The 15,524-nt window shown below is 43.2% G+C and overlaps 1 protein-coding gene across 6 annotated transcripts in view; it reads left to right on the top strand.

The window, feature by feature from the left end:
- Positions 1-15,524, top strand: part of LOC135442230 (fatty acyl-CoA reductase 1-like) — a 132,051-nt gene that overhangs the window by 78,700 nt on the left and 37,827 nt on the right. For all 6 annotated transcript variants that reach the window (XM_064701806.1, XM_064701805.1, XM_064701807.1 and 3 more), the window contains exon 3: positions 10,216-10,391. In XM_064701806.1, the coding sequence (XP_064557876.1) occupies positions 10,216-10,391 (176 nt within the window). The remainder of the gene's footprint in view (positions 1-10,215; positions 10,392-15,524) is intronic.

Here is a 15,524-nt window from a genome sequence, read left to right as displayed (position 1 = left end):
CCCGAGTTGGAAAGGGCCCACAAGGATCATCAAATCCAACTTCTGGCCCTCCATGGTTTAACATGATTGGAAACATTGCTCTTTCTGGTGACATATGGTCAAGTGATTTCTTACACCTGAAGCATAATTAGCCCAGGTATTCACTTTTCTGCCTTGTATGGGCTGGGTAACATAAAATTAGTTGGTGCAACCTAGAGCTGGAATCTAAAGGCAGAGAGCATGAATTCCAGTTCAGCTTACATGGATTATCCTCTTTGGTCTCCCTTGGAAGCAGTATGAGTTGAAAATATACTTACAGAGAAAAGTAACTTTTCTCTTGATAAGTGTATTGAAAAATGCATGTAAGCATGAAAGATGTCTTGAGCCACAAATCCTGTGCTCAGAAAGCTTAAATATTCTGGCTTTAGCTGGAAGAATTAGTAGCGTGCCAGAGATGACAAGTTAGGCTTGTTGATTACCCTTCAGTAGTCTCTGAGGAGCCAAAGCAAGTAGTCTCTGAGGTGCCAAAGCATTTTAAAACCTGACTGAGCCTGGCTGAAGGACACTTGATACGGCTTTCTTGATCCTGTTTAAAACATGTGTGTGTTTCTTTCCATACTAAAATAATTGGATTTCTCGATTAAAAAAAAAAAAAAAACCAAAAATAAAAAACCAACACAAAAAACCCAACAAAACACAGATAAAAGTCCTACCTGACTGCAGACAAAACTCATCTTTCCCAGCCTTTAAAGAGGAGAAGTCTTGCCAGGTGTGTGAAACATTGTCTGACTTACCTTGTACCATCAGGCCTGTCAGAACATTCTAGGGGGGTGCAATTGCAATAGCAGGAGAGGGACAAATACTTCGGAGGGTGTAGCTGAGCCATCTGTGGCAACACTCTGATCTTTGTACAGGGAAGTGAGTGACATCTGCTTCTTGTAGACGTGTTACTATCACAGACTGAGGGGAAATGGCCCTCCTGACAACAGGTATCTTTGTTGTGAAACAAGACAACACCTTCTGCTTGATGAAACCCAAACAACTGGAAAAGGGTATCTGCGTGCCAAAAGCTGCTACAGACTTCCTGGGACAACTCTGCCTTTTCCTGACATCCAGATAATTCGACAAAATTCAGTGGAATTGGTTTTTTTAATAGCTTTGTTTTGTTTTTACCCATGGCCAGGAATTGGTGAATTTTAAGAATGTTCATTATGGGCAGAACTAATTGATCCAAGCATTGATAAAAAAAAAGTCCATATTTTGAATAACATGCAGACAGGTTGGATTCAGAGAAAAGATTTGAGCTGTGATTCTAGAGGGGCTTCTGCAACCATATTTAAAAGGTTTCTATGGATTCTTCTGAGAACTGGCCATAATTAGAGGCACTGGTTACAGTTTGTCTCCAGTAGCAGGGGTACTTGCAGAGCCAAATTGTGCTGTAAGTAGCAGACTCTATTTGGACAGATGGTTCTATCTTCTTAAAGAAGTTTTAATTTCCCTAAGCTGAAGGCTCCTTGGATGGAAATCAAGGATTACTTGTAACCGCCTTACTACCTTACTTGCTTGGAATAGTGACACTACAGAAAATCGGTTTACAACGATTAAGACATCCTTTCTTAGACGTTTTCTTGGAATATCAACTGTTTTCTTCTTCACTGGGTCGGTTTCTTGTTCACAAGGTCACTTCTAGTAGTATCCCTGCTCTTCCTATCAGTTTTCTAAATTGCATTAACTTCTGATAATCTCTCAGGGATTTTCCCATTTGTTTTCTCACTCTGTGTGCTGCCTGTAGCCTTACTGTCGGAATATGGTCCTACTTAAGGAATAGGAAGGAAAAAAGACAGGTGTTTCACGGGCTGGCATACCCCAACTTAGTGCTTTACTTTAAAGCACCCCTCAAAAAATTATGTAGTCATGATGAAGATAACAAAAATATATGTGGGATGACATATCTGACAAAATATTTGTGTCAGATATGAGCACAAAAGAAAACTGCTGAAATGAGAAGTTGTTCTAGGTAAATCGCAAAATCATTGAATGGTTTAGGTTAAAAGGGACCATAAAAATCATCCAGTTCCTCTCCCTTTCATGAACCTTCCACTATACCAGCTTGCCTCACCACTCTCACAGGGAGGAATTTCCAAGAAAATCCCATCTGAACTTGTTGATGAGAACAAGAGGTTGCTGAGAACAAGGTCCAATGCAGCACCTCTCCTCATTGGCTCCTCTGTCACCTAGAGAAGGAAGTTCTCATCAACGCATTCCAGGAACCTCCTGCAAAACTTCCATCTTTAATTGATTGTACTGTTTGACACATCCATAATACTGTTTGACACATCCATAAATTCAATATCCTTAGCATGAATTTGAGTCACTGGGACCATCTGGCAGGAAGTGGCTCGCACTCATGCCAGAAAGCTTTCTTACCTTCCAATACATCGTAGGATATCTGTAGGTAGGATATCTGTTGGGAAAAAATGTGAGTAACTCCACACTTGTGACCAGTGACCAGTGACTTTTCTTTTTTCTGGTAATCTTGTTGCACAGTTCATTTAGAAGCTATTATTCTGCTGTACTCGTTTCCCAGATGTTCAGCTCTCTGCACTTGAGTGCCCTCTCACTGCAATGTTTGAAGAATTTCTCTTTTATTTGAGTAGCTTTAAATATTTGATGCATCTTTTTTGATTTGTTCAGCTTCTGCTGTGTGTGGCATTAAAGGATTTTTAACTCCCTTTAGCCTTTTAATTAATGACATGTGCCCACATTACCCCTGATTCTCTTAATGGTGATGTTCTGTGCTTTCTGGCAGAACAGGGTGAGGAAGTGCAGGACACCCACCCTAGGCTGCCATTTCTTTGGAGGAGCTCTTCGGAGGGGCCCAAGTTGAGAAGTTTGCATCTCAAGACTTGCCTAGGAGCTGAATGACCCACATGTTTTGTCCTTGAAGCAAAATTTGGAATTGCATCCCAGCGCTGTGTTTTATGCAGTGCTGCCTCCTCTGTGTCTGTGTGACTGCCATTATGCTCTCAAATTAGAAAGTAGATATTGGTAACTTTTTAAAATATCTTCCCAAGTCTTTCTTGGTAATTTCTAAAAGCATCTCCAAAAAGTAGGAGTCTGTGTTTGACACAACCCTTAGTCCTGTCTGGTTATCCTCAGAAATTCAACAAACACTCCTGAAGTTCCCGGGTGTCCAAGCAAATCTGGCAGTGAAACATTGAAGATCTGTGATTAAAGGCAATGGGTATGGAAAAGCAGATTAAGATCCTGCGTCTGGATTAACTTTATACTTACTGATATTTCCAAGTCCATACAGTGATTCTCACAGCCAATGAAAGGTAATCAATTCTGCAAAGCAGGAACCGAGCAAGGGCACAGGGATCTGACTCCAGATGGGACTGCTGACATGTATAATCGTCTGGGTACTCATGGTCTGTCCGACCCCGACTGCCATAAGTGTCCCGAGTAGCGAAGTACCGCTAAGCACAACCTGTCCAGGTGTCTCAGGCAGGCTCCCAGCTGCAGGCAAACTTAGCAAGCAGCTCAGCTCTTTAAGTGAGATCACTCTTTGGTGAGTTCAGCTCTTTAGTGATTTCAGTTCTTGCTAAGTGCCTTGGCGGATGCAGGGATGAGAGAGGAGAAGAGCTGTGTGAGGTTCCAGAGATGTGTCTTTATTGGCAGCCTCTGCAAAGGGTGACAGTGACAGCTCTTCTGCTAAACTGGGCAGAGGCAGGGGTTTATATAGGATATATGGGTTTTGGGAAACAGTCCAATAGTAAGGGTCGAGGTAAATATGACCTGTGGTCTTACAGAGAGATAATGAGGGTCCAAAGTGGAAAAGGGGTCTCTTGGTCCAGTCATCATGGCTTGGCATTTCTTATCTTAGGCAACTGACTGTGTAAGATAAGAGGAGGCCTTGCAGGCCCTGTGGCTGCTACAGACATGCTTTGGCAATTGACTCCTGTTTACCCATGGCCTCATTGGGACATAGTTATGGAGAAGGATGATGTCCTGGTTTAAGGCAAATTTGGTAGAGAATTTCCAAAGGAGGGCCCTTCCAGAAAGCAAACCCACATGGTTTCTCCCCCCAGCCGGTTCGGGAAGAATTCCTCAGAGAGAAGTGGAAAGAACCTGTTTATTAACAGGCACAGCACCCCCCGGCACACAAAATGAACAATACCCGATGGCACCACTCTGAAAAAAGATGACAAATTCAGAAAGTCTCTCTCAGGAGTGGTCGCTCTGTTCTTGGTCCCTCTGGCGCTGGGGCAGCTGCTGCAGGCCACACGGTGCAAATTCTCGGTGTTTCCGGGTCCCAGTCTGGAGCAGGTTCAAGATGGTCAAAAAAAAGAAAGGAGAAACAGTCCAGGAAGAATTTGGACTGTTTAGCTAACAAGCAGAAGCAAAAGCAAGCAGAAGCAGAGCAGAAGTGAGAGCAAGAGAGCAAAGGGAAAAGCAAAAGCAGTGAAAAGCCACAGTCTCTGTGTCCCAGCCAGGCTGATAAGAAAACCAAAGCAACACTTTCACTCTTCAGAGCCAGTCTTAAAGGTACAGGACATAATATCCAGCATTGACAGAATACATGAATGGGGATGCAAGCATCATAACGTCACCCTAGGACAGGTGAGAAGGAAACTAGTCCTAGGAAATGAGTGGGAAGACACATTTTCAGTGGTTCCTATGGGAAAATCTCCAAGTGTTGCTATTCTCCTTCTCTGCAGTACATTCTTCCCTGTCAAACACCAGTGCTGATCTCAAAGTACCACCCAGTGGCACCAGGAATATCTGTGATAAACAACAGAAAACCCCCTTGTTCTATCCATGATTTGTCCACCCACATATAAGATGGCGCTAGAGACCACGGAAAGCTTTTCCATGTCTCTCAAATCCTTCATGCTCCTCTCCACAGTGTCTGACTTTGAAAGTGTTCCATATTCACTGCTGTGTAATTCAAGTATTCTTGCAAGAAGACAGCAGGCTTGGTCAGCAGCCAATTTTTAAGAAAGCCGGGTATTCGAAACCACATCTCAAATAGCTGGATATACTTACTAGTCTTATCTGACCTTTACTGAAACTCTGTCCCTCTCTTTGTTTCTGTAGTCTTCATCTTTTAAGTAATGAGCTGTTTTGTTTACTAGGTGTTGATGGTAGGATCTGTATTTCCACTACATTAGCTCTACTCAGGGGAAAGTAATAGCTCTGGATTGAAGCATAAGCCGTTCGTTTTTCTGTAATGAGGAACGCTCTGCTGCCTGCTTTCTCACTGATGAGATGAATTATGCTTTATTTGCCATGAGGAGAACTGTACTTTAAAGCAATTTTCGGAAGAGGAAATGAGACAGAGTGCAAAAAGGGGGGAAGAAAAGGCTCTGTCCCAGTTCAAGCTCCCTGATCTACATTTTCACACATTGCTTGACTGCATAATCCTGGTGTTTATTGCTGGAAATTACCAGGCTAAAGATTAATTGCTTGCTAATTACTTTGAAGCTGCCCAGTTACATCTCAAATTTGCTACAATGGCAATTCTAAAATAGTTGGGTACCTTCCTTCCGTAAATGTATTGGAGGATTTTATCAATGGCAAACACAAGTCTGATAAACCCTTTTAGCAGGACTAAACTACAGACATCAGGTAGTTTTTTAAGAGTTGTTTGCATGACTTTGGTGCCTTCAGTAGTTTAAATTTGTGACGATCACTTGTATATTTATGATGCTGATTGAAATCACCGAGGTATGGATGTACACCCTGGGGGCTGTTATTTTGTGTGTTTATATATAGGCTGCTCCCCTGTATTTGTACACCAATGCTCTTTTCAGAAGAGGGATTTCAAACACCCTGGGTTTAAAATTGCTCTACACAGCCAGTGAACACCTTTTTGTTTGAAGAAATTCTTGCCCTGATATTTAATTCCTTGGCCTGTGTCTCTATTAGGATAAATTATATATTTCCTTCACAAGGAGCAATTCTTGCCTATATTCTTTTGAATCATGCTAAGCAATCCCTTTCATTTCTTTATATGAGAGGTGGAAACTTTTGGTGCTTTTTTTTTTTTTTGCTTTCTTTTTTTTAATTGAGCTCTCTCAACTTTTATGTTCTCATTGGTTCACCATTTATGAGTTCCATTTTGTGGAAATTCTCTGGATTTTCTCCACTTTAAAGGTTGTCATACAGTAATGCCTTGAAATCTTCATGTTGTAATGTAAATTATCAATCTTCCTAGAGAAGCCTGAGTTCCTGGCACCTATTAAACACACCCGAGGAAAAAACGTACCCTATCTTGGCCACAGTTAAAAACTTGACACTTTCTGGGTCACTCACCAGTCACCACTGCCCACCAGTGCAGTGGGGTAGAGGGAGATGCAGGAGTACTGTCCAAAAAGGAAAGGACTACCCAGGCCTTTGAGAAGGCTTTGACAAGACTAAGTTCATGCAAATTCTTTTTTTAAAGTGGACCATGGCTTAGGCGCTCTACTTTTCATTACTTTGTATTTACTTCACTGAAAATGCCTCCTGAGAAAGATGCAAAGCCTTTGGCATTTTACACAGTGGTTCCTTTATTTTTCAGCTGTGCTGTTCCACAGATGTGCAATTCACCCTTTTTTGAGGTTTTTGTATCTTTGTGGCATGGAAAAAATTCTGATTGAAGGATTTGTAGGCAGAAACCTCTCTGAATTACTACATCCTTTAAGGTAAGAGCAGAGAACACCAAGAGCTGCAAAAATCCTTTAGAAAGGGAAGTCTGAACTTAGGAGGGCAGGAATAGGGAAAGTGTCCATCAGACAGACTCAACTAGAATGTTGGGAGAAATTCCAGATGTCCTGTTTTCACATTTTTGACAATGTATAGTGAAATCACAGAGATTTGATTAGTATTATAAATGGGAATTGCCTGATTATAAAATGAGAAATAAGAAATTCTCCCCTCTGTTGAGGGGCAGCACAGCCCATGCTGAACTTACATCTATTTTGAGGTTAAAAATAGCAGCATTAAGATGCTCAAAAAGACACTGAAATCAGGGTAACATTATTACTGATTTCCCTGAATTTCATTAATGTTGGATAACTTGATAGTCAAAGGCCTTTCCTTTCTCTCTCTCACTGATTTTGTAGCAATTCCTGTATCCCTTCAGAAGTGCTGCTGACCTGGCTAGTTTTACATTCTAAAAAGTTTTGGCTTCTAAAAAAACAAAAAAGAGCAATCCTTAGGCCTCACACAGTTACTGGGGGTTTATTATTTATGCTCTTGGTGAGTTCATCGGGATTTAGAGATGCAGTTGCTATTTACCTTCAGACTAAGCATCATCGCTATATTAAGTACTCCTTGAGTGTAGGAAGCAGTATAAAATAAGCTGCATTTATTTTGCCTTTAAATATTGCCTCATTTCCCTGTAAAGCACTGAAAAGTCTGAACCCTTCAGCTTCCATAAAAGAAGCAGCAGACTTCAATTAAAAAGCTGCTCCCATTATCTGATTTAATGGTGACAATATACTGAATGTTCCTGTGGAGCAGAAGGTTTCCAAAGCAGTGTGCTGACTTGTGTGCTTGCATTTGGAAATTGCCTTCATCTTTCAGAGGAATGCAGTGAATCATTGGAGGATGAAAAGCTGCAGCAGCTGAGTGGCACGTGGTAGCAGCAGGCACAGAGGCTGAAGGGGATATTAACTGCAGTGGGAATATCAGGAGGAGATGTAGGAAGAATTTAGCTGTCCAAGGCTGGTACTGCAGAAATACTACTCTTACTTTATATGCCATGACGGAAATGGACAAAGGGCTGATTCATTCTTTCTCTGCCTTTGCATTATTTGCATTATATGCCAAACAAGTAGAAAAAAACTCTCTTTTTGTGGTATTTTGCACTCTCTGCAACAGAACAAATGCAAATGATTATTTCTGAGAGTCCCACAAGACTCTCTTTAGCTTTGGTACCACGTCTCTCTTTAGCTTTGGTCTCATGTGTGTTCTCTGAGAAACCTTTCCATTTGTGTCCCATTAGGGTTTGCTGTCATCTCTCAGGAGATGATGCATGTTTGGAAAGCCAGTGTAGCGTCTTGTTAGAAAAAAAGCTTTTTGCAGACATTAGGGCTGTCAGTGCCTGGGAATTCAGTTCCTACAGTCCAGCCAGCTCTCACCAACACCTTTGCCCATTAATAACTCTCTCTAGAGATCTATTTTCTGGCCTAGCCACACTGATAAAAGATGTGTGCACTCAGGTGCAATGAGAACAGTGAAATGGCTTTGTCTTGTCCTAACTTGGGCTAAAGTTTCATGTTTGAAAGCTGAAGGATATGCATCTGTGGGGCAATTTAAAATGGGTGTAGAGTGTGGTACATAATAGAGAAGGCTAATGATTCTTTTATCACCTCTTTATCCCTAAAAACCTCAAGGTTTATCTAGATTTCCTTGTCAGATAAGCGGAAAGATGATAATCCTTTAGTCAAACAGAAAAAGTACTGCTATTAGGATAAGTTTAGTCTTTCTTGTGTCTCTTAGAATGTTTAATTTGTGTCACACGATTTCTGCTTGTACATAACCACTGGGCGCATCAAAGGCAGAAGAAACTCTAAGAAAACAAGAGGCCATGGTAGTAAAGATAGTTCCAAGCTCGGCATTACTGGTGTATAGGCTACAGAAGAGGGGAGCACCCCAAAAACACGGAACTACTGAAAAGTCAGCTGGTCCATCCTCCTTCTCCAATGTTCAGTTGTTCCCTGCCTTTACTGGCACTGCTTATCTAGACAGGTTTTAAAGGTGTCCAAAGGTGGTGTGATTCGTCCTTTGTATCCCTCAGTAAACTCTCTCATTATTAGGTGTTCCTGATAGTAGACTTGTTACCTTAGAGGTGTGATTATCCTTTGGAATCTAGATAATACCTCTTCAGATCCCACAGCCATTCTATTCTATTTTCTGTTAGTTCTTTCTACCTTTCATAATGTCACTTTGCTCCACACTCCCTCCAAAAAAAAAAAAAAAAGAAAAACGAAAAGAAAAAGTTAAGGATTGTTGTATTGCACGAAATAGTTATTTAGTTATTTGCACTGGGTGTTCGGTAATTTGCACTGTTTACATTATTTGTATCCTATCATCACATGGTCTTCCCCTTTCCTCCCCTAAGTGTCAGCATTGGTGGTCTCCTCCTGGTTTGCCCCTCTCATCACCCCTCCTCACTTGTATCCCATTGGCTGTAGCTCCCTTCCTCCACCCCCCTTCCCCCCACCTCGGGAGAAGGCCACCCCTTCTTTTCCACGCGGGAAGTCACCTGGACCACCTGTCTTATTAATAGTCTTCTATAGTTGTCTTCTATTAATAGAACAGGACTTTGTTCCCGAGAGGAGAAGAGCGCCTTCTGTCTTTTTCCATTTGTCCTATGTAAGGTCATGAGTTTTGTCCTATGTAAGATCACAAGGGCTAGGGTACATAGCTAGCCGTATTAGATCTGAACAGCCCACTAGGCATGAATTCTTACAAAGAATCTTGTTGTACTTAATGGTTTCTATTAATTCAGTTGAAATGGCTCAAATATAATATTGCAGAAATGTATCTTGGAGAGACCTATGGATCATATTTGTTGGAAGAAAAGGGCTGGAAGATGTCTTTAGAGGCTAACCAGCTCCACACATGTTCAGCTATGCAAAACTGCTGGTGGCACTCAGCAGCTTCAGCAGTAGGGATTATTGGGATGCCCCATCCTTGCATCCCAAAAGCAGGTCCCCACTGGACTTCTCTGACATGAACAAAGAGTGACAGTAGACAAGGAGCAGCAAAGGAAGAGGAGGAGGAGGAGGAGGAGCAACCCTGCCCAGTTCCCCTCCTCTCTGCAAGTCATTTGTAGAACCATCTTGCCTGGGTAAAGCTGCACTGGCTTTCCCACTCCATACTCTGCCCTCTTGCTCTTTAGCTCCTGTTCTGGTCCTACAGCCAGCCCTCAAGGTCAAGTAGCCAGTGGTTGCAAGAGATGTGGATACTGAGGAGTTTTGGTGGCTCTCTTAGGAAATGAGTGGTGGGAGAGAAGATTCATTAATCTCTTCAGAGCAATGCTTTACGACCTATATTTTTGTTCTGTTTCCCTTAGGAGGGAACAAGCGAATGGACTATTTAACCATCTCACCTGTGTCATTCCCCAGACAGGAATTCTCTTTTGTGCCAGTTGCATTGATTGATGTGATCAGACTGGCTGTTAATCAAAGCGATCTCAGCAGCCTAAATTTGTACCTGATCTCTCTCTGTTTGTGCTTCAAGGTCTTTGACAGGGTTCGAGAAGATTGCCCTAATTTCCACGAGAAGATTAAGCCTATTTATGCTGAACTCACTCAGCCCAAGCTGGCCATCAGTGCTGAAGACGAGGAGGAGCTTCTGACCCGGGTCAATGTTGTCTTCCACTGTGCAGCCACAGTTCGCTTTGACGAACCCCTCAAGTACGTCCTTCTTTTCTGTGTTTGCTGGGCGGGATCAGAGTGCACCATGGCACTGCCCAGAGCATCCCTTGCATGGCTGCAGTGCTGATGCCCCTGTCCATGTTTGTGCTCCCCATGGTTCTGTGCTGAACATGGAAGGAGTGTGCTCTGAAAATGCCGTGTGTGTGTGTGTGTGTGTGTGTGTGTGTGTGTGTGTGTGTGCGCACACACGTCAAACTTGGTGCAGTCCCATGGGAACAAAAGGAAGAACTGCAGGATTGGGTTGTAAGACTGTAAGGAAGTTAAGTATGACCTAAAACTGGGGTGAGGAAAAGTGTGGTTGAGGTTGTTAGGGAAATGTTTTGGCAGAGCTGCAGACAGAGAAACTGTGTTGTGTCCGTCTCTAAAGCTGGTGTTGTTAATGGCCTTTCTTTGTCACTGAGTAGCTGGAGAGGAAAATGAGCTGTGGTTTGAGAAAACAGCCCATCACAACCTTTAAAATACCCAACTCCCACTGTAATTAACTGTTTACAATGAGTGCTTGGTTTCTGCAGGAGTTCCCTTGGGAACTGCCTGTCCAGGGAGGCTTTTCCATTAAAAAAAAATAGCAGAAATAAGCCACTGAAACAAGATTAGATGTGTAAATGCTTCTGTGCAGATTATCCATTTCAGCAAACCGAGGTAGATGATCTGCATTGCCAGATCCTAATAGTCTTCTGAAAAAACACTAAAGCTGTCATAGTAGAAAACAATTTGTAATATCAATCTTTATTTGCTCATAGGCTAAAGAGATATCCACTATGTCCACCATAATTATCTGCTTTTTAGAACAACTAATTAGAGAAACACCAGAAAGAAAGCAGCTCTTGATGTGATCTTGAGCCAGTATGTAAGTAGCCACAAATGTCGTTAAATCAATGCACAAATGAACACACTTTAAAAATAAGTTTCAGTGGCATGAAACATCAAAGGGAAACCACATTGTTAATATGGAGGATAGCTAGAAAGAAGCTAAAAGTTTAAAAGGTCATCAGCTTACAGGCAATGGAAAAACTAAAGACTGATTGTATGTGATCTGTCAAAATCTCTCTAATCTCTCAAGGAAAATTATGATTAGAAGGCAAAATGTGAGAAGTTACTCAACTCAAATTATTTCTGACTGAATAATAAATATATCATAAATATATGAATAATAAAATATATCAGATGGGTAAAAGTTTTAGCAAGTTAAATGTGAAAGCACAATATTGCTGCTTAGTTACGAATTTTAAGCAAAAACTTGGTGATGACACAAATAAAAATATTTTTCAACATGATAGAAGCTCGAAGATTACAACAGAATATGTAAAGCCAATAGATAAGGAGGGGGGCAAAAGCATTGCTGTGAAGATACCGGAGAAACAGCAGTGGAGACACCAAATGAATTGTTTGCATCAACATGCGGTACATTTAGAAAATTCTCCAGATGGAGCTCTTGAGGGCAGAAATCAGCAATTGTGTTATATTGAAATATTAATAGATGTTGGTTTCATAGAAGTAGAAGTAAATAATGATAAAGCAAACAACAAACTGCCAGTGTTAGAGATATTCCCTTTGAACGCTGTAATATATGGTAGGGATAATTCATGCTATTAATGTATGATGTAAAATATTTTAAAATCCAAAAACTATGTCTCTGACCATCCCGGGGAGCTGCTGTCTATTCAGATTACAACGAGTTCTCGAACACAAGTTAAGATAACGAGAGGTGCCTTAACATAAGAATAGAAGCTTTCAGGGCGATGATCACCGGTATCCTGAGTCATTGGGAGCCACTCAAGAGCGATTATCACCCTGCCGATTGCATCTATCAAGATAGTCAGCTGTGCCAACCTGATGCATCTGAATACATGGCTTCCCTGGAGCCCATTGACGCTGACTACACACCTGGAACCGGCTTTTCTTTCCATGTCCAGCTCTGCACATGGAAAGAAACAGCAATGCATGTGAAGAGACACAAAGGAAATTCGGTCATCTTTGCCTCAGGCACAATAAACTGTATAAAACCTCGCCACACGAAGCACAATTTGTGAACAGGGGAGACTCTGACAGTCGAGGGGTCAGGTCCAGGTCCACCCAGTGCTCATCCTGGGCTCAATGCTGTCTCTTTGGCTGTGGTGGTCTCGGAGACCGAAATTCGGTCGTGCAGACAAATTAATAAATCTTTGCTAAATTTTTGATAATTTTGGCTCACAACTTGATCATTTATAACAATCTGGTGACAACCCGAAGTGATTTGAATTTGGGGTTCAGGACCCCTTCGCGCCCAGAAGGTGCCCCGCTCATTTCAGTGGTCTGAACGGGATTGGAGTTCATGAGACCAATCAGAAATTACCAAACTGAAACCAGAGCCACAGCCAAAGAGGGATAAAAATGGGCCCAGCTCTCAGAAACTCAGCAAGATCCAGGGATCTCTGAGCCCGAGGTTCTTTTTCCACTTAGAAATTGATGTGCACGAAGAGTCCACGCAGTAAAGGAACCGCAAGTATCGCATGGTTGAGTGGGGTGTGACCGAGTGTGTGTGTGAGACGTGACTCTGTCACAAAGTTAGTGTGGACCCCACGATCACATTTCCACCATCCTGCGAGGGACGTGGTCAGTGAAGGGGGAAGCAGACACTTTTTCTTAACATGTGGGACCTGGGACTCGTAGGGAGTTCAAGGGGGAAAATAGGTTATGGTCAGGTCAGAAAGGAGATAAAGACGGTCTTGGAAAATTCCAGGAGCCCGTCTGCCTTCTGATCTGGAAAAAACAGGTAAGAAAACTGAAGATCAGTCAGAAAGTCAGCAGAATGGTTCTCCGTTTGACTGAGTAAGACTGGCGGTGTTTCACAAGCTCCGGAAATCGACATCAGACAAGCATTTGGGACTCGCAACAAGTGTCCCAGCCAGAGGAGACAAGGTGAGAAAATTCGCAAGTGGGATTTTTGGAAAAGTGGCGTTGGGAAAGAGCAGGTTCCAGAGAAAACCCCAGGAAAAATTTCCCCAGGGTCCCAAGAAAGTTCTGCCAGAAATCCCAAGGGATAGTCCGTTGGGATGGATGCTAGAGCACTGGAACGACAGCCGAAGGAGAGTGGGCAGGTCCAAAGAGAAAATGATACATTTTTGTATTGAAAAATGGGGAGGGAGGGAGATGAGAAAATACGTTGTTTGGCCGATGTTCGACATGTTTGAGGCATGGACTTGCGAGTCTTTGTACGATTGCGTATTTGATCGCCACCCGCAGGATTTTGAGGAAATTGAGTATACTGAAATGTGGGGGTACGCTTGTATGAGTTTATACCTGGTACGAGCCCTCTGACACGCGGTGAACAGGGGAAAGGAGTGGGAACCCTTGAACAATCTTCCATCTCCCTACCTTGTTCTTCCGTCCCAGCCCAGACCAGCTCAGGCACTGCCGGTGCCCGCATTTCCTCTCAGGGCGGCGATCCCACTGGGTCAGGTCTCGGCACTGCTGCTCCCACTAGAGCAGGCTGCAGTGCCTCCCCTTCCACGTGAACAAGCGGTGGCACCTCCGCTCCCATGTGAGCAGCGACTGCAGCTGACCCTTCCCAAAACTGAAGAAAAACAGGTAACCATCCCCAAAGTCAGCTCTCCCTTGGCCCATCGAACAAGAAGGAGAACGAGGAGGGCAACCATGGGAGACAGTGAGGATGAGGAAGAGAAGCCCGGCTTCGGTTTATGGGAGGTGCCAACGGCTCCTGGAGTTATCGGCTTCGTACACGCGCCGATCGACACCAGTGACGTGAGAGCGTTCAAGAGGGAGATGGGAATGTTGATGGATGATCCTTTGGGGGTGGTGGAAAGGCTAGATGAATTTCTAGGGACCATCACCTACACCTATGGGGATCTCCAAGCGATCATGAGATCGCTGTTCAACAATGAGGAAAGGGACAGGATCAGACTAGCCGCGATCAAAGATTGGGAAAGGAGAAACCCCAATGGGGAAAGCAGGGATGAGAGATAGCCAAACCAGAAACTGTCCTGGAATGCCCAGATGGAGGAGGGGAGGTGGAAAATGATAAATTTAAGAAATAAGATAATTCAGGGTATCAGGGAAGCGGTACCCAAGGGACATAACATGAGTAAGGTATTCAGGGAGTGCCAGGGAAAAGGTGAAACGTCCACTGAGTGGTTGGAGAGGCTCCAAAAGGGCCTGACAATGTATTCGGGGATGGATCCCGATTCTCCGACTGGGGCAGTTTTGCTGAAAACTCAGTTTTTGGCAAAATCCTGGGAGGACATTCGGAAAAAGCTAGAAAAGATAGATGGTTGACAGGAAAAGGGCTTGCAGGAGCTGCTTCGGGAAGCCCAGAAAGTCTACATGAGGCGAGACAAAGAGAAAGAGAAGATCCAAGCTAAGCTATTGGTAGCTGTAGTAAGGGAAGCACAAAAACAGGAGCAGGTCAGAGACATGGCAAAGAAGGCGCCGGTGAAGAAGCAGAACCCTTCCCAAGGAAAAGGATCAAACTATCAGAAGAGAGATTTCGAGTGCTATTACTGCAAGCAAAAGGGACACATCTGAAGAAATTGTCCCAACAAAGCCAAGGACCAGGCAATGTTTCAAGAAGATTAGGGGTGTCAGGGGCTTTTCAGTTTGGGGTCCAGAACACCGAGGGAGCCCTTGATAAAATTACAAGTAGGACCCCCACAGGCAGGCGATGTGGTTTATGGTAGACTTGGGGGCAGAATGGACAGCAGTTCAGCAGCTGCTGCAAGGGTGCTCTCTGAGCGACGATTCAGTGATGATAATTGGGGCAAAAGGGGAACCATGTGAGGTTCCAATCATGAAAGATGTAGAAGTCGAAACAGAAAACAAAAGACGTACAGGAAATATATTATTGATACGGGATGCAGATTTTAATTTACTGGGGCGGGACATGATGGTAGCCCTAGAAATCGGCTTGGCAGTGGAGAATTCCTGGCTCAGGGTGAGAATGTATAAACTCACCGTCCAGGATGAGGAGAAAATAGACCCGAAGGTGTGGTATGTCCAAGTAACATATGCTGGGAGGTTGGACATAGAGCCGATTTGTGTCGAAATTGAGAGACCATAAGACCCTATTCGGGTCAAACAATATCCCATCTCCATGGAGGGGAGGAGGGGATTGAAACC

Source organism: Zonotrichia leucophrys, chromosome 1A (genome assembly GCF_028769735.1).
Source record: "Zonotrichia leucophrys gambelii isolate GWCS_2022_RI chromosome 1A, RI_Zleu_2.0, whole genome shotgun sequence".
Lineage (NCBI taxonomy): Eukaryota > Metazoa > Chordata > Aves > Passeriformes > Passerellidae > Zonotrichia > Zonotrichia leucophrys.
This window is presented reverse-complemented; position numbering and strand designations above follow the sequence as displayed.